Raw genomic sequence first — 27,351 nt, 5'->3', positions numbered from 1 at the left:
TCCACTACTGCTCACAAATGGAGAAACAGGCTTAGAGACAAAGGAGGTTGATTCCAAATTGCAGGGTGGGCAGCAGCATTGAGATGTCATTCTGTCCACCCCCCTGACTCTGACCCTCCTAGAACTCACCCTAGTCATACCTCCTCTGTGATCAGCTCTGTACAATGCTGATTTTGCCCAACGAGGAGTGTAGAATGGAAGATAAGAGAAAGAATAACCTCCCTCTCTCCTGTGAGAGAAGTTTAGAAGCTGCTTTGGGAGAATCTAGGAAGCTTTTCCTGAGTGGTTTCCAGCCACCTTGTTCTCTTCTCTACCTCCATCATGACTCAAACTAGAAAAAAAAAAATAAGGAGAGTGCAAAATCCCTTAGACCCCACACCAGTTCATGCAAGAACAAAATCCCCTAGACCCCACACCAGTTCATGCAAGAACAAAATCCCCTAGACCCCACACCAGTTCATGCAAGAACAAAATCCCCTAGACCCTACATCAGTTCATGCAAGAACAGCCTCCTCTCCAGTGTCCGCTGCAGGAATGTAAGGAGCACAAGAAAGTCTCCTACTCAGAAGTCTCTGGATGAGGCATTAGGTCCCTAGATCACAGAAGAGGAAATAATAAGGTCCCATGATAAGTTTCTTGTCCTTACTAATAATTTTACAATGTAAATTAAAATATCACGGGAATACCTTTTCCAGAAATGCGTACTGGTTGACTCTCATATTCTGCTCTCTGGCCCCAAATTGGAACACTCATTTTAGAGGAAGGTTTGACAACATACACTGTAATTTTAAATATTCTACCTTTGACCTAGGAATTCTACTTTTTGGAATCTATTCTATGATTATACTGTAGGTTAGTCTTAACCTTGTAAACTTGAGTACGTTTCTTAACCTCCTCATGCTGCGATTTCCCCATTTATGAGGCAGAGATAGTTAATAGTACTTAACAAGTCATCGTGAGGATTTACATGTACTTGCGAGTACATGTAAAGCTCTCAATATCCAGTTAATAGTGCCCATAGTAAGTGGTACACAAATGTCGCCTAGCATATTGTATCGTTATTACCCCATCAGTACACCAAGTACACATAAAGGGCTGTGCATAGCCAGATTCTTTATAATAGTGAAAAAAGAAAACTATCAAGTTAAAAAATTAGATATATTGACATGATGGAATACTCTGGAGCAATTATTAATTGCTATAGGTTTTAAGGTTATATAAATATAAGGATATATTTATATATATATACACATATATATGGTTATAACTTATAAGACTTTAAGTTAGTCTGTACCATGATTAGGGAAAAAGAAAAACTGTTCAGTGTATAATGTCATACAAGATTATGTATAGTACGATACCACTGGTATAAATAATGACAAGTACAACAATGCTACCACTGAATAGATGGACGAGAAGTGAATATGCATGAAGAAAACCTAAAGGAATCAACCTGAAACTTTTAAATTTTATATATCTGGGTATAGAATTGTATGTATCATTTTTCACATTATAAATTTTAATGTTTGTCTTTTTCCAATGAGCCTATGTTACTTTTGTGGTCATAAAAGAAAAAAAAAAAACCCAGTAATATTGAGAATCCAAACCATAAACCAACAACTGAACATGGTCAGGGAAAAGGAGGGGTACAAAGGACCCTGATGGTGGGTCACTTGCCTCAGGGACAGATACTGGACTCCTTCTGGCCTAGTGGCCAGTGAAGCACAGGGGCACTGCAGGGTCTTGGGGAGGCGCGCTATGCACTGCAGAAATTGCAACTGGAAACAAACTTCATCTCTACTGCAGCCTCAATGGCCTTACTCTGTGCTAGTCGGGTATCTGGATCTTGCCTCTGCCCCTGCTTTTAAATAAACCCTCTAGGGAGAATAATGAGAGGCAGTGGAAGGGGAGATAGGAGAGAAGAAGAAAGGAAAGGGAGAGGAGAAAAGAGAAGAAGAGAAACGCTGTGTGCCTGCATCTCCATGGCTCCAGGAAGTGGGACGTGGAGCTGCTCCTCGGCATTCTGTGCCAGGAGTCGCCATGGAGACTGAGCGCTGGCCTCTTCATGATTAATACTCGGAGGCAGCTGTCTTCTTGGAGTCTTTTAAAATATACACTATTATTTGAACACAATGATATTTAGAGCAGAGAGATCAAGGTGGGGAGTGGGGGAGGAGACAGTAGCATTACCAGAATGATGGCAGGGTCTGGGCCCTTCCCAGAAGAGAGAAAAGGGAGGCTTACTTCTCTGATCCCTCTCCCTCCACCCTCCCTGGATCCAGAGCTTCCAATCTCACCCCTGAGACATCGGCATCCGCATCTGAAGGGCCCGTGCAGCACCTGGCACAGGGTTGTATTCAATGAACATTTGATGAATGAATTTGTTCATTCATTAATTCATTCAGTAATTGTCTATTCAATGCTTGTCTAGAAAGCAAACTCTCCTTCCATCACCTTTTCCCACGAGAGCCAGAAATTTCCTCTCTCTTTGCCCACAGTCACAGATACATCATCACCACCACCACCTTTCACACCGTCTCCCAAGAGCCTTGCATGCTGTCCTCCTCAGCATGTATCTGAGAGGACCCACCGTGTTCCTAATGGCGGTGACTCCAGAGAATTCTTGCACGGATGGATACTAGCCAAATGGAGTTTGTACATTTGAAAAGCTAGAGGAAGATTCTCCACATACAGCCATTTTAATATTTTTGTAAAATCTTTTCCTACATTATCTGACAGAGTAGGCTAGTCTGGGCTTGAGTGTCAGTCCCACCACGGAATAGAAGTGTGGCCTTGAGGGAGTTGTTTAACATTTTTAAGTGTGTTTCCTCATCTGAAGTGGGTCTTCAATTCATTATTCCATGGAGCTTTTGTTCAGGGACTGAACCCCAGCCAAAAGTGAAAGTGCCAAATGCTAACCACTAGACCACCAGGGAATTCCTTATGATCTATTTTCAAGCTCTTAAAATTTGGGAGTAAGATGGGCTGAGCTGTGAAGGGCTACAAAATGCTCATTCCTCCTTTATATTCCCTCCTCCTCCTCAAAGAGCCAAATGTAGATGCAACTGCCCTCCAGAGGTCCCATGTGTGAGAGTATGGGGATGTGCATGCACCGAACGTGAGGACACAGGGGTGGGAATGTGGGCCAGCCCACACCCAGAACACAAGCTGTGTCCCCTGTCTCCTCTCCTAATCACTCTGCCTTCCCAGCTCTGCCTCCAGGCCTGGCCTCTAACACAAGGAAGTTGGACCTTTGTCTTAACACAGACTTAGCCCAACGGCCCTTGGCAAAGAGCAGCAATGGCCTGGGAACTTGCCAAAGGTGTAGGGGAATTATCCATGACTAAGAGGGAGGAGGAATGCTGTGGCAGAGGGAAGAACAGCAGAGGGACGGAGAACCTGGGGCTGGCCAATCTGGCCCGACGGGGCAACCTGGGGAGCCTTGGCCACTGGCCTAGTCAAACTTCCCCACTCCTCCTCCCTCCCAGGCAGCAAGATGCCAGCAAGGACTGGAGACATGTGTGCCCTGCGTGTCTGGTACGGGCTCACCTGGCTTTGGCAATGCATTTGGATTAGGATTCAAATCAGGGTCTGAAATAGAGTATAAAAGAAATGGTGGCCTGTGTGCCTAATCCTTACAGACAAGTGCTGAGTTTCTGCATTTCCTACATGGAAACACATGTGCTGCTAACACGACCTATGTCTATGGCATTTGTTAGGTCATTCTGGACGTACGTGAATTCCAGGCACAAGAAAATGAATGCAAGCATGTCAGCATGTGTTTTTGGGGGGATTATATGATGCCATATTCTGTGAACACACTTTAGCACTGTTGTGGAATGGGGATGGAGATATATCTCACAGTCCTTGTAGAATAAAAACCAAAATCTACCTTCTGATCCATAGTAGGCACTTAAGGAATGAATACTGAATGAACAAACATTGAGAAGTTAAATGAATGAATGTTTGCATAATGAACATAGGGTAAACACATGGAGGGTTTTGGGCATTCCTGGCAGTCTCCCTTGAAAAAGGAGGCTGGGCAAGGGGGGCTTGGAGATATACTGCCAGTCATGCTATAGCCCATCACCCCTAAATGACTCCGTTTCCATTCCTAAGGAAGACGGGATCCCAGCCTGCCCTCCATACCATATGGCACCCAGAGTCTCAAGAATTGATGCTCTTTGTAAAGAAAAACATACTTAATTTACTTACTTTCCTAATTTGGTCCAGAAAGGAGTTAAGTGAGCTATAACACAAAATAAAATGAAAATTTTTTAAAGATGAGAAAATAAAACAAAGTGAAAACTATAGAAGAAGAGAGATGGGATCAGGAGGGCAGGCAGGCTTCTTTGCTGGAGTTGACTAGCCTTTGCTGGAGTTAACACAGCCTCCTTAACACTAGGAAATATATTTTTTTAAGTTTCGCAGAAGAAGCCCAATTATTCCAGGAACTGATTCCAGGCATGTATAGCCTATAAATTCTCTGTGTGCTCCTGGGAACAATATCCCTAGAGTAACAGTCATTTATACTGAGGCAGAAAAAAAAAAAAAAAGACTACTGTAAAGGCATCTCAAACCTTGTGGGTGAGGGAAGAGGGACCAGGAATTGGCCCTACTTCTCTGGAGGACAACTGCCAGTTGTATCAAAATTTTACATACTCTTATTAGCAGATGGTGACTGCAGCCATGAAATTAAAAGACACTCCTTGGAAGGAAAGATATGACCAACCTGCATAGCATATTTAAAAGCAGAGACATTACTTTGCCAACAAAAGTCCATTTAGTCAAGGCTATGGTTTTTCCAGTGGTCATGTATGGATGTGAGAGTTGGATGGTGAAGAAAGCTGAGCGCCAAACAATTGATGCTTTTGAACTGTGGTGTTGGAGAAGACTCTTGAGAGTCCCTTGGACTGCAAGAAGATCCAACCAGTCCATCCTAGAGGAGATCAGTCCTGGGTGTTCATTGAAAGGACTGATGTTGACGCTGAAACTCCAACACTTTGGCCACCTCATGCGAAGAGTTGACTCATTGGAAAAGACCCTGATGCTGGGAAGGATTGGGGGCAGGAGGAGAAGGGGACAACAGAGGATGAGATGGCTGGATGGCATCACCGACTCGATGGACATAGGTTTGGGTAGACTCCAGGAGTTGGTGATGGACAGGGAGGCCTGGCGTGCTGTGATTCATGGGTTTGCAAAGAGTCAGACACAACTGAGTGACTGAACTGAACTAGATCTAGAATTATACTCACTGCAATTTATCCCACAGATATATTCACACTTATACACTCAAAGACCACAACAACGATGGCGAGCAAAGGACTGGAAGCTTTCTATATGTTAATGGATAAGGGACAAATTGATGGCCCTTGCTGTGGAGTACTATACAGCCTTACAAAAGAAGGATCAAGCTCTTTTATGTTAAGACATGAGTCAATCTCTCAGCTGTTACAAGTTGGGGAAAATGCTACTGCAAGACAGTGTGGATGCTTGCGTATGTATAATTTTTTTCTGAAAAAAAAAAAAACTGGTGGGTAAAGAGAGACCTTTACTTTTCAATCTTGAATATACAATTTTGTGCTAATTGACGTTTTTTCTCAAGATGTGACTCTTTTAAATTTAAATGCTATTTTTCTTAGCACAAACTAACCAAAAACAACAAAACTATTAAGAAAATGAAAAACACATAGACGTGAGCAAATACTGAATTACGGCAATAATCTCTACGGTTTATTGAGTGCCCCTGTGCCTAGAATTTCATATGCTCTAATCCAATGACTCTTCATAGCAAATTTATGAAGTGGATATGTGTATCTCCATTTCACAGGTGAGGAAACTGACGTTTGGGGAGATATAACGACACAGCTAGTAGTTGACAGAAAGAGGCTTCGAACCCAAATTATGGAATCCCTAAATCCATGCGGTGTTTTTTAGCCGTCTTTCGGCGTCTGCCTCCAGAAAAGAAGAGCACTTTCTAGACGTCCGGAGCCACGCGGCGCACGCCCCAGCCAGGGGTACCCGCGGTCCCGGCGCGCACGGGGCTCCACGCTTGGGGAGTGCGCGCGCACGCAGCGGCGCGGGCCCGGCGACGGCTGAGGCAACGACGTCACAGCCCGAGTTTTCCTTTTCGGGAGTCCCCGGCACACATCCTGTGTCCATGTTTGGGCATTTACGTCACGGCGGCAGGGCCGGGGCCTCCCGAAATGGCAGTGGCCCGGGGAGTCGGAAGCCCTGAGCCAGCGCCGCCGCTGCTATATAAGTGGGGGGGCCGCGGGTTGGGGGAGCCCGGTTGCGCTTTGGAGAGCCGAGGAACTGCCACCTCCCAGCGCGAGGGCGCCTCAGCCACCCCTTCCCAAACCTTTCCCAGAGGTGAGAGCCAGGAGTCCGAGCTTCTAGGTCTGTGAGGTGCCGGCGCCCTGACTGTCGGCTCTCCGCTATCCGCGCGCCCCCAAGCCCAGCGGGCGAGGCCCCGGGAGCCCCGCCGCCGCCGCAGCCGAGCCATGCTCCACCTTAGCGAGTTTTCCGGCCCCGACGCGCTCCTAGTAAAGTCTACCGAGGGCTGCTGCTCTGAACCCAGTACCGACCTGACCCGGCTGCCCGCCAGGGACCCATCCGCAGCCGCCGGCTATCCGGGAGGTAAGGAGCGAGGCCAGGGGTGCTCAGACGGCGGCGCACCGCGGGGACGCGAGGTGCCTGAGAACAGGCGGGGATGGGAACGCTCGAGCGGTAGGGGTAGGGGCGGAAGGAGATTCGGGGTCTTGTGGTGCGCACCCCCAGTCCCACCCACACCGGGCCTCCAGCGCCTCCGCAGGAACCTGTGCGTGCATCCAGGCGTCCTTTTGCACGTGTGTTTTGTGTGTGCATGTTTGTATGTATGTCTTGGGGCGTATGCCGGCTCCTGCTGAATCGGAATGTGCAAAAGGCACTTTGCGTGTGTCAGCGAGCACCGAGGGCTCCTTGGGTAGGGGCTGCGGGCTGTCCGAGGCTCCGGCTTTGATGTGCGCGGAGCTGATTCCTGCTCCCTCCTCAGCAGGTGATTTCTTGAGCTGGGCCTTGAGCAGCTGTGGCGCCGGGGAGTACTTAACCGACTCCTGCCTCCTGGAGGGGCCTGCGCCCACGCCTCCCCCTGGCCTCGGCTACAGTGGTAGCTTCTTCATCCAGGCAGTACCCGAACACCCGCACGATCCAGAAGCACTCTTCAACCTCATGTCGGGCATCCTAGGCCTGACACCTTTCTCCGGCTCTGAGGCGGCAGCATCCCGGTCTCCTCTGGACGCCTCTTTTTCCGCAGGCTCCGACGCCTTGCTGCCAGGTCCGCCAGACCTTTTCTCCCCCGATCTGGGCGCTGCCGCTTTCCCAGAGGCGTTCTGGGAGGCCTCGCCCTCGGCGGGCGCCCCCTCACAGTGCCTGTATGAGCCTCATCTCTCCCCACCCGACGTCAAGCCAGGCCTCCGGGCTCCTCCGGCTTCCCCTGCGCTGGACACTGCCTCGGCCTTCAAAGGTCCGTACTCTCCATGGGAGCTGCTCTCAGCCGGGGCTCCAGGGAGCTGTGGGTCACAGGGAGGCTACCAGGCCGCCCCGGAGGCCCGTTTCCCCTCGATGGGGGCCAAGATTGAAGACCTGCTGTCCATCAGCTGCCCCGCGGAGCTGCCGAGTGGCCCTGCCAGCAGACTCTACACCGTGGGGACCTACGATGCTTTCCCGCTGGCCCCAGGTGACTTAGGAGAAGGAGCTGAGAGCCTCCCGGGGCTCCTGACCCCTCCTAGAGGGGAGGGAGGGAGTAGCGGCGAAGGCGGAGAGTTTCTAGAAGGTACGCAGCCTGAGCTTTCCCCGCTGGGCCTTCGCAGCGCCGCGGCGGACTTCCCGAAACCTCTGGTGGCGGACATCCCCGCGAGCAGCGCGGTGCCTGAACCTCCTGGACCGCCGCCGGCCCCATTCCCCTCAGCCAAGGCGCGGCGCAAGGGCCGCCGGGGCGGCAAGTGCAGCGCACGCTGCTTCTGCCCTCGGCCGCATGCAAAGGCGTTCGCTTGCCCGGTGGAGAGCTGTGTACGCAGTTTCGCGCGCTCCGACGAGCTCAACCGCCACCTGCGCATCCACACTGGCCACAAACCCTTCCAGTGCCGCATCTGCCTCCGCAACTTCAGCCGCAGCGACCACCTTACCACACACGTGCGCACGCACACGGGCGAGAAGCCCTTTGCCTGCGACGTGTGCGGCCGCCGCTTCGCGCGCAGCGATGAGAAGAAACGGCACAGCAAGGTGCACCTCAAGCAGAAGGCGCGCGCCGAGGAGCGGCTCAAGGGCCTTGGCTTTTATTCGTTGGGCCTCTCCTTCGCAGCCCTGTGAGGGTGAAATGGGTTTGTAGATTGGGGCGCTGCAATCTGGCACGCAAGAGAAAACCTGCCCCCACCCTCCGCCCTCCTCCCCACTCCTCTGCCCACTTTTTTTCGGCACGCCCTAGGGCGGGCCTCTGGTCCGGCTTCTAGTTCCCCTGAAGCGCCCGCCGCACACACCCTGTTCAGCACCAGCTCCACGGACAGCTCCCGTGGTCTAGCCGCTGTCTTTTGAGTCGGCAGCGCTTTGGAGGGAAGTTCTCTTGGGCCACCCCACTGAGCAGGCACTTACTTGGAACTTAAAACACTCTTTGTAACTGGCGCACGCCCCACGCCCCCTCGAAGACCCCCCAGAGACAGGCTGGGGTAGCGCCGAGCTGGTCTCGCGCAAAATTTTGTACAGCAATGTCGTTTCCAGCGGCCATTTGTTGTAACGTTTTGCTTTGGGGTTATTTCCTTTTTGTTGTTAATTTTTGTAAAGCAGACGCTACTCTCAAGCAGTTGACAGAACTGTTTATTTTTGCAATTAAAATTATTGTGCTAAAAGCTTATTGAATCTGCCATCCAAGCTCCTGACCACCACCACCACCCCCCCACCCCCCCCACCCCCGCCCCATGAGGATGTGTGCCAGAAAAGAAAGGAGATGTCATGCTCATGGAGTCATTACACACCTACTATCAGGCACTATGGCATGTGATAGGCGTTCAATAAATATGTACTGCATTAACGAATGAATTTAATCACAGCTGACCTAATGGTTCAAGGTGTTTCTGGAACTTGAGAGTCGTGGAGAGGCTTAGGCATTAAACATTGTGCGTATATTATCCTCCTTAGTCCTGGCAATCTTGAGTGAAACATAAGGAAGCAAAGAATGTAACTTGCTGGGTAACCCAGACAGGGTCAAACTCAGAGCTGTCTGGTTCCAAAGCCAATGCTTTTTTCCCAGCTCCAGCATGGCGGCACCTCAGCTTAAAATCACTGTTTGGAAAGGCATCTTAGCAAGAGGTGAAATAGATTTGGCAACTAGAGGGAGCTCCAGGCAGTAGCTACAGCAGCAAAAGACTGCAGTATTTCAGTGCTGTTGGTGAACGCCCAGAGTATTGGTTATCACAGCCAGTGCGTTTGCATCTGTATAAGAATGACATGCTGTCAGGGCCAGAAGGGACTCAGCATTCAGCTAGACCATTGATGAGAAGAGCCAAGCCCAGTAAGGAGAGGATGTTTGTCAGAGGCTCACAGTCACATTAGTTGCTTTTCCCAAGCAGTCCATTTACCACCTAGTCATGCAATGACCACAGCCCCTTTTCCGTAACTCTCCTTCCCGGTGAACATCTATGGCTTTGGGGGAAAGAGGTGGGCAGAAGTGGGGAGTGGAGCTAGGAGGATGGTGAGGAAAGTATGATCCTGTGATGGGGAAAGTGGGTAATGGGTGAATCTTGGCCCTCCCTTTACTCCCTAAGTTCCCAACTCAAAAGCTTTTACTTTTCCTGGCCATCTTGGGTAGATGCTGGAGTATTAAAAGCCTGCTGTGCACCCCCATCTCTCCTCCCCGATAGCTCCTCTCTGCTAAGGAAAGGATAGAGCCTGTCTTGAGCACTTCATTCTTTTCTCAGCTGAGCTATTCCTGAATTAAGAGAGTCCTATAGCCCTGAGATGCCAGATCAACCCAGCTTTTGATCCTTTGGCCACTTCATTCCTTCAGAGATGTGGTCACCCTCCACCCCCACCCCCGACTCCGGTTGACGAGAGACAAAATTATCAAGTCAGTGAATTCTACCCATTTTTCTCCCAAAGTGCTAAGTACTTTCATGTGGTTGAGTACCTTGTATCTAATAAACCAGTCTGTGGTAAAGGATTCACTGCTCCCTCCTCTAGGAGGGGTTTCCCTGGCTTAGACAGTAAAGAATCTACTTGCAATACAGGAGACCCAAGGTTCAACCCTGGGTCAGGAAGAACCCCTGGAGGAGGGAATGGCTACCCACTCCAGTATTCTTGCCTGGAGAACTCCATGGACAGAGGAGCCTGGCAGGTTCGACAGAGTTGGACACGACTGAGCAACTAACAGTTCTGGGAGAGTCAGCATTTTCACAGAGCAGCCTGTACAGGGCAGCGTTTAACCCTGTAGTGAGTCTCAAATGGTGGAGCACCAGGCACTGTGATAGGGAAGTGGTAGATCCATGGAGACAGAAGATGATGATGACTCTCATTATCTTACTATTTAAGTGGCCACACCTTTCACTTTTTAGGCATAGACCACCTGACTATACTTCCCATGCAGAGTAGGGTAAGAAAGAGCATAAAGACCCAGATTTCAAGCAACTGGTTTCAAACTACACAACCTGAACAAGTAAGAAGAGCAGAAGGTGAGGGGTGTCTAACCACCCCATCCCCGCCCCCTTCAGCAGCATTGCATCAAGTACTGTCAGCTCTATTGTGTCCCACCTTGTCCTCACACCCACCTAGGCTTAAAATCACTGATAAGAAAAATGCACCCCAAAGAAGTGGCTTAGTAGTGGTGCTCGTACCAGGGCCCAGCCTGGGTTCTAGAACTCCCAGCTAAGAAGGCCCTGCTATTTATTCCCAAGAGAAACTGTTCTGTTTACTGGAACTTCCCGTAGGGATTTTGAGGGAAAAGTATGTTAGGCCAGAGATGGAAAGAATTAAGTGAAACACTCAGAAAATTGTCCCAAACCAGGACCCAAACATAATCGGGGACAAATAGCTCATTTTCCTTATTCGCTCCTATTTTTAATTTAGTCCTCAAAAACATGGGTGTTTTCCCAAACTTAGTTCTGGGACCCTCATTCCCCATTTCAACATTCTCCTTGGAGAGCACGTTAATTCCCAGGCTTTCAGCTATCACCACTACACAGATGACTTCTAAGCCAGCCAGCCCTCATCTCTACTCCAGCTGAAGCCCATGACTCTGAATAATGAACATCTCCATATGGGGATGTTATATGGGGAGGCTCACCACCCTTTCAAACACAATCTGTCTAAAACCAAATCATCCTTTTGTATACCCAGTTTATGCTAATGGAGACCACCATTTGTATGGTTCTCAAAATCACCTAAATAACTCCCAATTCTGTGGGATTCATTTTTTACCCCTCTCTCTCCCACATCCAGGCTGTCAACTCAGATTTCCTGGATCTTACTGAAGTTCAAAAGGGTCTTACACACTCTTAATTTATGGTACATTGCTTGCTTTTATGTACTGTAATTTTTAGCTTGTGAGATCATCTTAAGTGGGGATTTACCTGGTCAATAATACTCGGTAGCCTGGGTGGAGGGTATGTTTCTCCTGAGCAGTTTTGTGCTTGCTTCTGCCAGGCATTCCAGGAATATCAACTGATGAAGGCCAATCTTGATGTTAATTTCTTGGCTTAGGATTCTTATATTGTGCAGGTGTTGTGAGTTCAAACTCTTAACTCAAGTAGTTACAGCTTCTCAGAGGCAACTCCCCTTCTCCACCCAGGGCTCAGGTCGGGACAGACAAGCAATATGGGAAGGTCTTCCTTCTCCATACCTCCACAGCACATCTTGTGCTCTCATCTGTTGCTCTCAGCTCCCTTGTTCTGGTCCAAGTAGAGTTTCTTCCCTTTCTTGCAAGGTCAGTTGAGCATTTCAGATGTCTGTTATGTTTTGTGAATCAGTCCATGCATTCTTTAGCAGGAGGGACTTTGGTTTATTCCACAATAGTGCTGAAAACTAAAGCCAGAAGATACAGATTCCTCTATTATAATATTTCCCCCCATTTATCCTCTTTGTGCCTATTGCCAACACCTGAGTCCATGCCACCCCCTCCACATATACAAACACCTTGGCTATGACAATCACATAATAATTGGAAGGATCTTACAAAAACATCCTGACTGACCCCTCATTTTACAGAGTAGGAAATTGAGGTCCGAGAAGTTTGGGGATTTTCTTAAGAGCACACAGACGATGAGAGACTGAAGTGGACCTTGCATCTGGGCTTTCCAGGTCTAAGACCAGTGCGTTTCCATATATCCATTTGTTTCACAAGTATTACTGAGTGCCCACCATGTGTTGGGCCTGTGGTTACCAATTTTTTTCCTTTCCAGTGCACCTGAAGAATTTGACACACATACACATCAGTAACAAAGCCTCACTCAAATCCTGGCTCTCGTCTCGGAAAGACAGGGAAGAGTCGTAAGCATCTTGATGATGTGGGACATGGGGGAGAGTTTGACAAAGCAACTGAGAGTGCTGTTTCCTTCCTCTTCACCCCAACCTCTGGCCGTGTTTGAAACAAGCTTGTACTATACCAAACCACGTCTGTGGTCCCTCAGCCCCCATTCTCTCTCCTTCCATTTCACACTGCACAGCACTGTAATTTCCCTAAACTGTTTTTCAGAGTGTTTTATTTCAAACTGACCACAGCTTGCACCTTCCTACAAAAAATACACTGCAGTTAAAGCCCTCCATATCTGATCCAAACTTACAGTCCATCCTCTTCCGTCATCTCCCCTCCACCCACGTGAATCTTCCCACCAAATCCTCCAACTACTAAGCTTCTTCAAGGGCAGAGACCTTGTCTGATCCACACATGTGACCGCCGTATCACTAGGCCTTCTGCCCAGTACACCTTAAGTGCCTGATTATTGTGCTGATTAATTGGCCAAAAACAAAAAGGCCTAAAGGCCTAAAAGGAGAAGAGGAAAAGAGAAGGGGCCGAGGAAGGAAGGAAAGTGGTTGGAGAGCATGAAACTGGGAAGGATCAGGAGGGGGATGGGAAGAAGCAAGACTGAGGCCCTGAGTCAAGCCCAGGGGCCCCATGAGTAGGACATACTTCTGGCTGGTCTGTGCCTGTCCAGTTCTTCCGAGCCCATGATTCTCTGCCTCAGCTTTGGGTCCCCAGATGTGTCTGTTGTTATTCAGCTCTCTCTCTCCCTTTTGGTTTTTCTGGCCCACATGGAGTGGGATTCAGTTTAACATTTTTAGAACTGTGGTTCCCATAACAACCAAGCAGGAACTGTTGTCCATAAAATGTAGCCTGGGCACAGATGCACATATACATATGCACGTGTGTGTACATGCACACCTGAATACACACTTATACAAGTACATGTATGCCTACTTACATACACACATGCATTTACTCATATACTCATTCATATGTACAAACACCCCCCATGTACACATGCATACATTCACACATTCATGCACTCACTAACACACATGCATACATGTGCATATGCACAGATATACACTTGTATGCATATGCATGTATATACACATTCACAAAAACACATGTATATACACATGCATGCCCTAAATTGGTTTTACAGATTCAGAGGAAGCACAGGGTGAGAACAAACATCACTAGAACAAAAAAATACAGGAATATTTTTGGCAGTCTACAAAAGCAGGTGAATTTAGAGAATCTCCATTTTGGCAGCAGAAGGTTCAATGGGCTTAATACAGCCAAGGGGTGTCAGGGGGGCACTATATTCAAGCACAGACCTTAGAACTTAGTGACTTGAGTTCAGATCTTGACTATTCCCTTTTTTGAGCTCTGAACTCTAGCTTCCCAATCTGTAAAGTGGGTACAATAATAATACCTACTCAATAGGTCTGAAATTTGAGTAATATATACAAAAATGATGTGTAATGCCCAGCATTTGGGTGGGCTTCCCTGGTAGCTCAGTGGTAAAGAACCCACCTGCAAAGCAGGAAATGCAGGAGAATCACATTCAATTATTGGGTTGGAAAGATTCCCTGGAGGAGGACATGGCAACCCACTCCAGTATTCTTGCCTGGAGAATCCCATGGACAGAGGCGCCTGGCAGGCCACAGTCCTTAGGGTCACAAAGAGTTAGACACAACTGAAGCGACCAAGCATGCAGCATTTGGTTAATAGCTGTTATAACAAGTCTTAAGAGAAGCGATTTCTTATTTGCTCAATCTAAGAAGACTTTCTCAAGGAGGAAAGAAATTCAGGAGCTAGGGGAAGGAAAAGAAGATGTGGGGGAGGAGGGGAGTTTGAACTGACTGGTCTGGGTCCTTGTTAAATTTTCCTTTCTTGAGAAGCTACCTGACAGCTCTACAAATTATCCTGTTGCTGTTTAGTTGGTTCTTTGGTGTCCAACTCTTTGTGACCCCATGGACTATAGCCTGCCAGGCTCCTCTGTCCATGGGATTTCCCAGAACATTGGAAATCTGAATGGGTTTCCAGTATTCAGATTATATAATAATGGGTTTCCTGTATTCCAGTATATAAAAATACTGGAATGGGTTGTCACTTCCTTCTCCAGGGGACCTTCCTCACCCAGGGACTGAACCTGCATCTACTGCATGGCCAACAGATTCTTTGCCAGTGGGCCATCAGGAAAGCCCACAAACTATCCTTCCAGATACTAAATGCCCAATGACCCTGCCTTAGCAGGAATAGGATGGGGTGAAGGAGAGTCCCCATCAGCGTCATTTACTGGAGTATCCTGGGGCTGTGCTGGATTTCTTTTCTGCTGCTGCCAGATAACCCCTCATGGTCTTGGCCCTCAACTTTGCCCAAGCCGGTTTCTTTGCCAGTGTGCAAGCACTACCCCTAGTCTGAAATTCCTTCTTCTTTTTCTCATCCAAAGCTCAGTTCATCTCATCCCTGGGTTTAGTAGCCCAAACACCCTATCCGATTTTACCCACTGCAGTCCTATAAACTTCTTCCAAGCTTGGACAGTCAGATTGTTCCTGCTTCATCAGCTGGATGGGCCTCAAGTCAAGGGTGGGCCCTCTAGGTGCTCAAGTTCCATAGAGCCAGACTTCTCCCCTAACCAAGTTTGAGATGGGAGTGGCTGGGAAGGAACCAGCGGTCTCCAGCCCCTTTCTTCCCCCTCCAGGTCCCGACTAGGATTTGTGACGGGGTACATGTGCTCCTAGACGGCACCCTCAAGGGCAAGATTGGGTCCCGGGACCTGGTGGAGTCTGGCCGAAGAACTCCTAGTTCCTCTGGGTCGCTGGGGATGCCCAGAGAGGATGGGCCAGACAGTCTCCTCGAAGGCTGTGACCCGAAGTCGCTGAGTGCACACCCCAGGCGCGCATCCCTGGCGGCTGCGTAGGGCCGGTGGCGCAGATCTTAGTAGCGCAGCGCGCCAGCCCTCTTCCAGACCCACAGAATTCCGCACCCCAGGGTTTGCCCCGGGTGGGAGCAGGCCCAAACCGGACTGGTAGGGTTAGGGCGAAGAGGTTCGAATTAAAGGTGGGCAGCAAAAGTCACAACCGGAGGTGCCTGGGGCAGGGGGAGTGCACTGGGCGGTGCCGCGACCAGGGAAGACAGGGACCCAGGAGGAGCTCGGCCGGAGAGGCCCCAGCACCCCCAGGGCGGCGCCGCGGACCCCTCCCCCACCGAAGCCACCTTCCGCGGAAAACGTGGGGTCCCGGCGCAGCCGCTTCTGGCGGCATCTGCCGCTCCCCAGCTCGCAGGAGAGCCCGCCCCGGAGGAGGGGCCGGCTCTGCCCCACCTCCTCGCCGCCTCCCTACCCCTTCCTTTCCTTTCCTCCGGCCGCGCGCCCCCTCCTCCCTCCTCCTTCCTTCCCCCACCCTGTTTGTGTGCCCCTCCCGCTGCGACTGGCTGGGAGGCTTGGCCGCCCCCGCCCCGATAGGGAGGCGGGGGCGCCAGCCGCGGCGGCCACCCGAGGCTGCGGAGGGGAGCGAGATCCGAGGCCCCGAGGCGGCCCTGCATCTGGCCCGGGCACGCGGGGGCTGCCTCTGCACCCCCAGCCGAGGGCCGCGGGGCCTGGCCTCGTCGCGGGGTGGAGGAGGTAAGGGCGAGTCGCGGGCGCGCTGCGGGACCACTCCTAGAGAGAAGGCAGGGAGGACCCCAGTCGCTGCCTCCTCCCCTTGCTTCTCCCCCACAGCCCTCTGGAGGCCTGGGAGGCTCCCGGACCGCGGGGGATTGGAGCAGGCCAGAGGCAAAGAAGGGGTTAATATAAGGACTTAAAATCAGAACGATTCGAGATCAGGCTTCCCATCCCCCCTCTCGCCATTCGTTCCTCAAGCCAGGTTGGGGGGCGGGGCGGGCTCCAAACCCCACTGGGACTCTGGACCTTGGAGAGCAGGGACCCGAGGGAGGGAGGAGAAAGAGCGCCCTCAAACCCCAGCCCTTTCCACCTGCTTCTGCAAAGGGGTGGGGGAGGGGGTTGGTGTTGAGGCCTGGCTGGGCACCTGTGCGGGTGTCTGAGGGTGGGAGGGTTTGTGTGCACGTGTGATGGTCTAGAGGTGTGCATGCGTGTGCACGCATGTTTTTTCTCACATCCTGGTGCTTCTGCCAGTGACTGTGCCCACAGAGATCTGGATATGTGTGCCCCACTGCATTGCTTTGCATGTCAGTGTGTGCCACGGTGCCCGTAAGCGCTTGCCACCCTCTGCCTGTGACCAGGAGTGGGGCCTGCTCTCTCCTTAGTTGAGTCTGCAGTGAGGGACCCAGGTGGTTTTCTGGATCCCGGTGCTGGAGCCATGTGTGTGTGACCTTGGGAGGTGTGTGCATGCTTGCAGGAGCCTGAGAGTGAGGGGGAGCTTAGAACGGAAAAGGCAGTGTCAGAGCTACCAAGAAGCAGAGGATTGGATGCAGTGACCCCCGTGGGTCTTTTCCAGGTGACAGTGACTACTCTGAGAGGGACAGATGTTGGGCCACAGCCCCAGGTGGAGACAGCCAGAGCCCCTGTGTTCTTGGGGGATTCAGGGGACAGTCCTTTATTCTCCAGCCACAGGGACACCTCCAGTTGCCTCCCCCTCCTCCACCTGCTGGCAGATGGCTCCTGGAAGCACTGAGCTTGGGGTTCATGTCTTTGGCCTGTAACGCCATCTACTAATATCCAAGTCTTCCTTCCTCATTTCTGTAATTTCCACCTTCTCTGCTTTCCTGCATGTGGATTTTATATGGAAAGAGGGAGAAAGAGCTTTTGGGTCTAGAAAGCAACATAGGAGGAAGAAGAGATGCCAGGGGCTTGGTGGAGAGTTGGGGGCAAAGGGGGATGACCATCAAAACCAAACTCTTTGAAATTCTCAATTTTACCTGATTTGAATTTGACAGAGAAAGAGACAGACAGAGGGAGTTTGGCAACATCCACATATTTCTAGATTTAGGGGATATTTGTTTGTGAGATAATTGTAGTGGGAAAGGGGATCATGGCTGTGGAAAGGTAACTGCCATCTTGTCTTTGAATTCTGTGGACTTTCCTATCTCTCTGGTAGCCCACCACACCCTTTTTCATTCATTCGACATAAACATATTGAGGGCTACTATGGGCCAACCTATAAATATTATAGTATTGGTATGACATGCCACTCCCAACCAGAAGGAACACAGTATTGAAACTAAGAGCGTGGTTTGGAAGTCAGTCAAACAGTGCTGGGTTCAGTTCCTAGCTTGTCACTGTTTCAGTTATTCTCTGGTGTGTAACAAACCTCCCCGGTATACAGGGGCTTAAAATAATGCTGATTTATGATTTATTATGGTCTGTGGGCCGACTGTGACTATGGGTTCACCTGGCTCTTCTCAGGTGCATACAGTTGAGAGACTGGCTGGAAGGTGGCCTTTCATCCTACAGTGCCTCTCTACACACGGCATCTAATCACCCAGTAGTCAAGCCCAAGTTTTCTACATGACAGCTGGGTCCCCAGGGGAAGTTATTCCAAGAGGATAAACTCTAAGCAACTGCTTATCAAACCTTGCTTGCATCAGGCTTGATTAACATCCCACCAGCCAAAGTCACATAGCCCAGCTCTGAGTCAGTGTGGGAGAGGACCACGTAAGGGCAAGGATGCTGGGAGGCGTGGCTCATTGGGTGCCACCAAAGCAGCAGTTTGTAACAATCACTTGCTAGTCTTGGACGCATGGTCTGGATGCTCTGAGCCTCAGTTTCCTCATCTTAAAATGATGATACTATGTTCTTGGCAGGACTGTCTTGAGCACTAAATGAGAACCATGTTATCTCACCAGAATAATTAGTAGGTAAATGTTCACTGTTTTGATTATTAGACTGCAAGCACTTTGACAGCGTTACTGTCTTAGTCATCATGCCTTGTGTCCTCAGTGCCTGGCATGGGCCTTCTACTTGACATCTTTTTGTTGGGTGGATAAAATAGAATGAAGCAGACAAGTCCTAAACCTTGGAGCTCTGCTAGAGCCATGGTGTCGAGAAGACATCAAGGTCTGACCTCCCAGTGGTGACTTGCAGAGCCAGGGAAGAATATGTTACACAAGCGGATTCCTGGGTTGATTTAAATTGTAACCAGATTCACCCATTCCATGATGAAGAGTGGTGGAAATCACTTTGGTTATGTAAATCAATCTGTTCATCCTCCATTATTCATTGTGATTCCTCCAAGAATATACTCATGTCTGCTCTGTTTGTGGAAGGTGTGAGGATGAGTCAGTTGTATTGCCCCTGCCCTCCAAATGTATATGAAGAATAGGATCAGCTGTGTGAACAAGTCCATGACCATCCAGTATGTGATGTTACCAGGTGTTCACACCTGTTACCATGTGTGAAGAGCTATGGTGAGCAGCGATTCATGTTATGATGTGACTTGAACTGGAGGAGTGGGTGGAAGGCTTCATGGAAAGAGTAGCATCTGAGCTGAGCCTGCAGAATTCACCAGTTCATGGAGGGGGTCCCGGAAAGAGGGACCAGCAGGAGCCAAGACACAAGCATATAACGTCACATGGCACTTCTCAGTGAAGCTAAGCCCCGCAGGGCTCACTGGGCATCAGCTGGGGCTGGCAAGCTGAGTGGTGGTCAGATTCCAGCCGGCTCTGAGGGCCGGCCAGGTAGGGTAGACTGTACCTCTCAGAAGATGGCCTGCCTTCAGAGATGTCTTTATTAGAAGAAGAATGACATGACTGCATTTCTTCTTGAGAAACCATGAGAATTCAAAGCTGGAGGAGTTAGAGACTCCAGTTAGAAATGGTATCAGCATCCAGACAGAGGGGGTAGGAGATCTGGGGCCTTGGCTGAAGGAAGAGCAACATATAGAGGCAAATATTTAGAAGATAGTATTGACAAAGGTCAGCAACTGACGAGATCTGAGGGGGACTCTTGAGAATTCAAGGAGGCATTGGGGTTGCACAGAGGGTGCTGAGTAGACAATGAGCATGTTGGTCAAGATGGGAAACAGGAGGGAGAGGCAGGTTTCAGGGTGAGTACTGTGGTATGAGTTCACTATTAGCCATATTAAGCACTCAGCTGCCTACACTAAAATATCATCCATTTCGTCCTCTCTGCTTTCTGCTGCTTCTTAGAAGCAGTTTAAAAATAAATAAATAAAAGAATTGCTATAAATTACAGGTCTGAGGCATGGATAACTCCAGGCTAGCGGAAGTGATGGTATAGATTAAAATTAGGTTATCTCTAAGAAGCATTTAAATATGTTCAGGTGTTTTTTGTCTTTAGTACAGTCTGTCATTCTCCCTTGCAGCCTCCTCCCCTTCACAGCTGGGCTTTCTGCATCCACTCACTGTCTACTCACATCCTCACCTCACCCCCTCCTCAACCCACAGCAGCCAGGCTCATCCAAGTGGCCCTCTCTGAAGTGACCAGTGGACCTTTCCCACCTCTGCTCTGACCTGAGTGGTCAACTCCTGTTGCTTCCAGTTTCCTATACTCCTTCCATCCATGACATCCCCTCCTCTCTAAGGTTTCCTGCCAGAATTCCCATTTCTGCTGTTGGTTCTTAGGAACTTCCCGGCTCTTCTCCGTCCTCTGCCTCTCCGAGGATCCACCTTTTCCTCTCGGCTTTCCTCTCTCTGTACCCTCTCCCTGGTCCTGTTCATCCACTTTTGTTTTTAAGCTTCAATTGCCAAAACTATATTTTCAGCTCTATATTGAAAACTATGTATCAGATATTTCTAAGGCCCACTGGAACCGCAAACTCATGAAATCTATAACCAAACTCACTCTACCCCGCAAACCTGCCCTCACTCATTTTCCCTCTTTACTGAACCTCATCCCCATCTACGTAGATCCTCAAACCCCAAACCTGAGCCTGACCCTTGACTCCCGCCTTTCATACCCACCACAGTCATTCTGTCATCAAGCCTTCTAAATTGCTCCCAGATCCAGCCTTCTCCCAATCTACACCCCTGCTGCCTTGGCTAACGGTTTCTATGTTGTGTTCCTACAGCCTTCTTCCTGACCCTGGTCCCCTGTAGGCCATTCTCTCAACTACATCTAATTAAGTCTTCCTTCGCCTTCCCTTTGGGCTTCCCAGCTGTCCCAGTAGTAAAGAATCTGCCTGACAGTAGAAGAGATGCTGGAGACACAGCTTCAATCCCTGGGTCGGGAGGATCCCCTGGAGGAGGAAATGGCAACCCACTCCAGTATTCTTGCCTGGAAAATCCCACAGACAGAAGAGAGACTAGGAGGCTACTGTCCATGGGATCGCAGAGTTGGACGCAACTGAGCGTGCATGCATGCCTTCCCTTTATTCCATAAACATTTCCGGAGCACTAGTGGGCACTGTTGTTCGGTGCTGGGAAAATAGCAGTGATCGAGAAAGATAATGTCTCTGCTCTTATGGAGCTTACATTTTCCTCCCAGGGGTTCCCCAACCCCCAAGTTCCTCAAGCTTAGTGTAGAGGGCCTTCTACTTCTACTGTGCCAGTCTCCTACATAGCCTTTATCTCATGACTGCACCATCCAATGCTTTAGTCTGTCCCAAATCACAGGCTGCTTGAAGGCAAGGATTGGATCTTGTAGGTTTGTGTGTCCTCAACATCCCCAGAGTAGCACCTGGTATGGTTCATGGTAGGTACTCAGTAAATGGATGTTGAATAAATTCATGTTGGAATGGTGTTTAGGAGAGAATTCTAGGTTAGAAATACAGATTTATATGAGTATTAGTTAAGACTTTCGATTGCAAGTGACAGAAATCTAACCCAACCCAAATTATTTTAAGCAAAAAAGGATATGTACTAATGCATATAACTGGAAAAAAGAGGGATGAGTGGGTCTTGGGCATAACTGTACACAGGTTCTCAAAAATGGGTGAGGACTCTCTAACTCTTGACTCGACTTCCCTCTGAGTGTTGCCACATTTTTTTCCCCACCATACATGAGTTTTCTCCTTGTGATGGGTGGAAGTTGCACAAGGCCACAGACAGCTTCATCATCCTTAGCATGTGATCCCAGAAAGACTTTAGTCTTTCATATAAGACTAAAGGAGGTCTCTTTAGTCTTTCATATAAATTCCCAGAGAAGGGTTCAGCGGGCTCAGCCTGAGGAATCATTATGACCAAGATCAGGTACTATGATTGGTCAGGCCTGGGACCACCTTACTAGGGTTGGCAGCCCTGTCAGAACCCCAACATGGAGTAGGAAGGGGAAACTCATCGAAAAGAAGATGAGATGTTGCTATTAAAAGAAGATGAAGAAGATTTGCTAAGCAGATAAAAATAATAATGTTCACTGCAGGAACTCTCAGTGACCACGTGGTAGTGGAAGCCATGAAAATGCAAGATTATCAGTGTTTCTGGCAGAGTCAACATGTGAAAATGTGACAGTAGACAAGAGCAAAAGAAGACACACATTTTGAGATGGTTGGTCTTATTTGAGGAGATGAAACTCACACACTGGAAAGCCATTTAAAAAATTTTTAAAAAGCTAATACCTCTGATTGAGTCTTCCACTCAAAGAGAACCTTGGGCTGGGCTTAAAAGTAGACTTGAGATAGACATTTGAGAAGGGGGAAGGAGATAACAGGTCCTGAGGATGGTGAAGAGACAGGGCCAGGCTGAAAAAGGAGGCAGGTCTTAGGTCTGCAGAGGTTGCTGGTTTGGGGAGACAAGAATACAAAGTGAAATGAAGTGACTTAGTCGTGTCCCACTCTTCGCAACCCCGTGGACGGTAGCCTACCAGGCTCCTCTGTCCATGGGGTTCTCCAGGCAAGAATACTGGAGTGGGTTACCATTTCCTTCTCCAGGGGATCTTCCCGACCCAGGGATCGAACCTGGCTCTCCCGCACTGGAGGCAGACGCTTTAACCTCTGAGCCACCAGGGAAGCCCAAAGTGAAGTGAAGTGAAGTCACTCAGTCGTGTCTGGCTCTTCGCGACCCCGTGAACTGTAGCCTACCAGGCTCCTCCGTCCCTGGGATTCTCCAGGCAAGAATACTAAGGAAAATCTCTAATGGTTCTGTCCAGGTGATCACAGTATAGGATTGTGATGGAATTTGAATGGACCACATTTCTGTTTTGCTCTTTTCTCCCCTCCTCCCTCCATCATCTTGCTTGTGTTCCAGCAAAGCTTCATGCTTATGCTGAGGAGGTGGGTAAATCTAGGCAGAAATATTCCTAAGAATGAGTTTTAGTCATTTCTCCGCTCCAGGAGATGGAAGGAAACTGTGGGGTGGGCGGGCCTCAGGTGAAGACCCTGGATTCCAGAGACCCCATTCTTCCTCTAGCTTGCATCTCCACACTCAGACCTGTGCCCCCAGGATTACACCTTCCCCTGATTTTCAAGAAGCCTGGCTAGCAAGGTGCTGTGTAGGCGAGATTCCCCCACAGGAAGGACCAGCACTTAGCTGGGACAGACAGGCAAACACGGGTTCTCAGACACTGGACTGAATGTGCTTGAAGAATAACCCTGTTCCTGAACTGCTGTGTGTGTGTGTGAACCACATTCTCCTTATAATATATCCCTCATCACTTTGCCAACTTCTGCAGTTTTACCTATAACCGTTAGTCTAGTCAGGTTTTTAAAATTTCTTCCTGAGTCAATTTTGATCATTTATATTTTCCTAGAAAAGCATTCAGTTAATCCAGATTTTCATAAATTTGGGCCAGGAGTTGTACCTGGTAGTATTTCAGTAACTTTAAAAAATCTTCTCTGTGTCAGTGGTTATATCCTTCTTTTTGCCACAGCGCTTATTTCCTTTTGCTTTCTCTGTGAATAGATTTGCCAGAGGAATGTTTACTTTGTTGGTCTTTTCAGAGAACCATCTTTTGGATTACCTCTCAAGGCTACTTTTTTGAGTTTTAATAGACATAAAAGACGATAATATTGTGATAATAAGTGACTAATATTTAGTTTTTAAAACAAATGTTAAGTTGTCTTATACATACTAAGATACTTTTAGATGAAATAATACAATAACTTGGATTTGCTCAAAATTATCCAGTGGTGGAGGTGGAGGAGGTGTTAAGTCAGAGAACAGTGTACAGATGAACAAAACTGGCCATGAGCTGATAATTTCTGAAGCTAGATGATGAGTACATAAGAGTTATCATCATATTCTCTTTATTTGGGGATATGTGTGAAAATGTCCATAACAAAAAGTTTTTTAGTCCCTGTCTCACTATGCATATCAAAAATTTCTAGATGGATGAAAACGCCTTTGTATGAAAGGAAACCACAGATCCTGAAGTATTTGCATGTACCAGTCATTGTGTTTATAGTATTATGGTTGTTTGTTTAAAGCCCTTAATTTTAAAAATGTTCTGAACTTAAAAAAAAAGACCAGGGGCTTCCCTGGTGGCTCAGATGGTAAAGAATCTGCCTGCAATGCAGGAGACCCAGCTTTGATTCCTGGGTCAGGAAGATCTCCTGGAGAAGGGAATGGCTATCCACAAAAGATTCTTGCCTGGAGAATTCCATGGACAGAGTAGCGTGGCTGGCTATAGTCCATGGGGTTGCAAAGAGTCGGACATGACTGAGTGACTGAAAAAAAAAAGGGAGACCACAAATTACTAAAAGAAAAACATAATATAACTGTTTATATAATCCTTAGGTAGGGATGGACTTCCTAAGAATGACAACAAAATGAGAAATCCTAAAGATTTTACTGATGCAAACTTTAAAGCTTTAGCATGTCAATAAAGATTATAAACAAAAGTAAAAGCCAATCAACACAAGAAAAAAATATTTGCAGTATATAAATGACAAAAGATCAATATTATAAAAAGCCTTTACAAGTCAATAAGCAAAGATGAACCTTCAGTACAAAAATGAGGAAAGTAGTACATAGTCAAGTCACCAAAGAGATATAAATGACTGATAAATTGTGGAAAAAATGTCCAGCCATTAGTAACCCCAAAAATGCAAGTGAAACAGCCAGGCCATTTTTCAAATTGGCAAGACTACATCGAAGCCAAAGCATGAAGCTGTGGAATTTGGCTGCAGTTGACAGACGATGGGCACCATTGAAAGATCATGAACAGGAGTTATCTCATATCAGAGGCATCTGGTGGTACCTTATATAGGATGCTAGAGAGCTGTGAGACCGAAGACTGGACCTCGGGCACTTCCAGGGGCAGGGGGAGCATGAAGCAGAAGAGAACAGTTGTGTTGAGAGCATTCAAAGGAAAAATCAGCCAGTCCTGATGGTTAGCAGGGAGCAGAATTGAGATGGCCAGGGCCGCAAGTGGCACTGTTGAGGGAAAGAAAAAAGGATGCTGGGGAGTGTGTCAGCGGAAGTCCAGGGTTACTCTTTTGACACTGTGGGTCATTGTGTTATTCTGGAGCCTCATTTCTGCCAACCAATTCAAATTATTTGATCTACAAAAATATTTTTGCTTCCTCACGCAATTGACAAGTCCTGGGTTAAAGTTTTCGGCACATCTGACTCTGTGGTTCAGGGGAGTCATAAGGAGTCTTTTTCTTCACCTTGCCCAAAGAGAGGGCAGAAAGGGCCACCGGCAGCTCCAGCCTCACATCCTGCCGGTTTTGCACAGATCCTGGAGGGGCTGTATTGGCCTGGCCTAGGAAACGTGCCCAGGACCAAGTGACAGCTGTGACTGATGAAAAGGCCAAGGTCATATGAGCTCCCCTGGAAAAGCTCATGGAGCCTGGCTGTGAGGTCAGCCAAACAACACAACACTGACTCAGAGGGGGAATAGTTCTCCAAGGGAAAACTGTGGTGTGTACCTACCAAGGGGGGACTGGAGTTGAGCAGCAATACCAACAAATGTCCATTCCCTTCCACCTCTGTCCAAGATCTAAACAGATCCCCCTTCTCATATAATTTAAAATTTTCCTGTTTTATCATAATGCAGTTAGCCCTCACAAAACTTAAAACACACTTGTCCCATCTCCGGAAGGAGACGCTCCAAGTTCTCCCCCACTTACTGTGTCCAGCCCCAATGCAAGTCTTGTCTCTTATGGTATTGAGCTAGCCCCTCCTGGTCTTCCCATTTATGGCCAAACTACAACAATGGAGGAAAAGTCCATTTCAGGATAGCTGAAAGAGCAAAACCTTTCCAGTTGAAGCAGGGAGGTGAGGGAGAACGCTGCGGGATCACAGGTCCATAGCCCGGACCACAAGCTTGACCAGTCAGTGTGGACAACGTGCCCTGGCCCCCCAGCAGCCGCTCTGGTCCTGCTGTCTTGAGAGCCTGCGTTATCCTTCATGCTTTGTGGCCACGTGCACAAGGGGCTTTGAGGGGTCACCTCCCATTGGTACAAATTTGGGGGTGGGAAAACTTCAGGGGTTGACTAATCCCTGGCCTTTGTTTTCCAGGTTTGTGGGGCTTTCCTGGCAATACAATCCCTTTAATCATTAGAAAGCTCTCCATCAGTCTGCATTCAGCCATCCCCAGAGCTATTAACCAAACCAGAGACCTCATTGAAAGTTATAATTCTTGAATCAAGTCCCTGGTGATGGTGTTGGGGGAGGAGGAGGAGTTGTCTCTTAGCAACAGATCTCGGTGCTCTGCCTGTCCCAGGAGCCCATGGTTCTGTGGCTCTAGTAGGGTTCTGCCGCAGGACAATAAAACTCCTAGTCCGGGGTGAGAGGCAGAGCTCTCTGCCCCTTCTCCCTCAAGCTGCAGCCCCCTGGAAGCCTGCTTGTAATGGAAGCCAAGGTGGCCTCTGTTGAGCTGGGAGGAGTTCAAGAGGGCCTGAGGAGTCAATAGCCTGTCAGGCTCCAGGTTTGTCTCCCTCTGTGTTTCCAGCCTGTCTGTCTTTGCTTGAGCTGACTTTAGCTAGCAGCAAGAACTGGCTCTTAATTATCTGACTCTCAGCCCTATTGAGTTACTGGCCTCAGGCAGAAAGGGCCTCTCTGGGCATAGCAGCATTTTCTTCCTCTCTGCTTTCAGATGAGCCCCTTCCAGCCAAAGTGTCTCTTTCTTGTTGGACATTTTTCTACAGGTCCTCTAAAGTTCTAGCTCACCTCTAGAGGCAGTGGGAGAGTTCAGTCAGCTGCTTTGCTGCTGTGTAGCAGACAGGCGAAGTGGTACTACCCTGTTTAGTTCAGCTAATTCCTTCTTTCAAAAAAATTTGATTTCTGAATCTAATTTCTGAGTTTGGACTTTTTCCTGGTACAGGTAACACAGACTGGCTAAAGCAGAAAAGGAAATTGACTGGCTTACCTAACTGAACAGACCAGGACCTCAAACTGTGTGAGGAATCGCTCTTTCTCCGGCTCAGCCCTACCTCTCTGTACTGGCTTCATTGCCAGGTTCCTCCCAAAGGAGACAAAGATGGCCCTCACAGCTTGGCCCGCCCCTGCGCTTAGAAAGCTCAGCCCAAAGAGGATGCTTTCTCCAGTAATGCCAGAGAAGTCCTGGAGAAATGACTCATTGACTCAAGTTAGGTGATCTGTGTCCATCTCAGGGCTCTGATTGGCCAGGCCTATATCACATTCTGACCCCTGGGGGAACCACCGACTCCCACTCAGACCACATGGACTGAGAAAGTGGGGAAGAAAGGATGATTCCCCAATGTCCAGGCAGGGCGCTGTTGCCAGGAGGAGGACTGGGTGTTGGGCTGGCATAGAGGACAGGCATCCATCCATACACCCAGGTGTTAAAGCCAGAAGGCAAATGGAACTTAAGAGTAGGTCAGGATGGCGAGGTGGAGCTGACAGTAAGGCTTAAAGATATGAGTGAACCAGACTGTGGGAGTGAACCAGATAGAGGCAAAGGGGGCATGAAGGCATACCTCCCATCAGAAGACAGGACAGGACGATGAGGAAGACAGCTAGAAGAAAAGGTTAGAGAACCCAAACAGGACATCTTCACGGCAGTCTGCCCACATGGAGCGGTCAGTGGTATCATCCAA

General features: G+C 48.7%; 1 protein-coding gene across 1 annotated transcript; it reads left to right on the top strand.

Moving 5' to 3' along the window:
* The first annotated feature begins 6,503 nt into the window (after positions 1-6,503).
* On the top strand, positions 6,504-8,349 carry EGR4 (early growth response 4). Its single transcript, XM_065927410.1, has 2 exons — positions 6,504-6,639; positions 7,034-8,349. Exons 1-2 carry the CDS (start codon positions 6,504-6,506, stop codon positions 8,347-8,349), a joined length of 1,452 nt encoding a protein of 483 aa, XP_065783482.1.
* The last annotated feature ends 19,002 nt before the right edge of the window (positions 8,350-27,351 follow it).

The sequence above is a fragment of the Muntiacus reevesi genome, chromosome 3, assembly GCF_963930625.1.
Source record: "Muntiacus reevesi chromosome 3, mMunRee1.1, whole genome shotgun sequence".
Lineage (NCBI taxonomy): Eukaryota > Metazoa > Chordata > Mammalia > Artiodactyla > Cervidae > Muntiacus > Muntiacus reevesi.
Note: the sequence above shows the minus strand (reverse complement) of the source record. Positions and strands in the feature narration are given on the sequence as shown.

Bases quoted from the DNA above. Each gene is read 5' to 3' on its own strand.
- EGR4 (XM_065927410.1), top strand. From the start codon at position 6,504: ATGCTCCACCTTAGCGAGTTTTCCGGCCCCGACGCGCTCCTAGTAAAG. The intron at 6,640-7,033 runs GTAAGGAGCGAG...CTCCCTCCTCAG, and splicing joins AGCCGCCGGCTATCCGGGAG to CAGGTGATTTCTTGAGCTGG.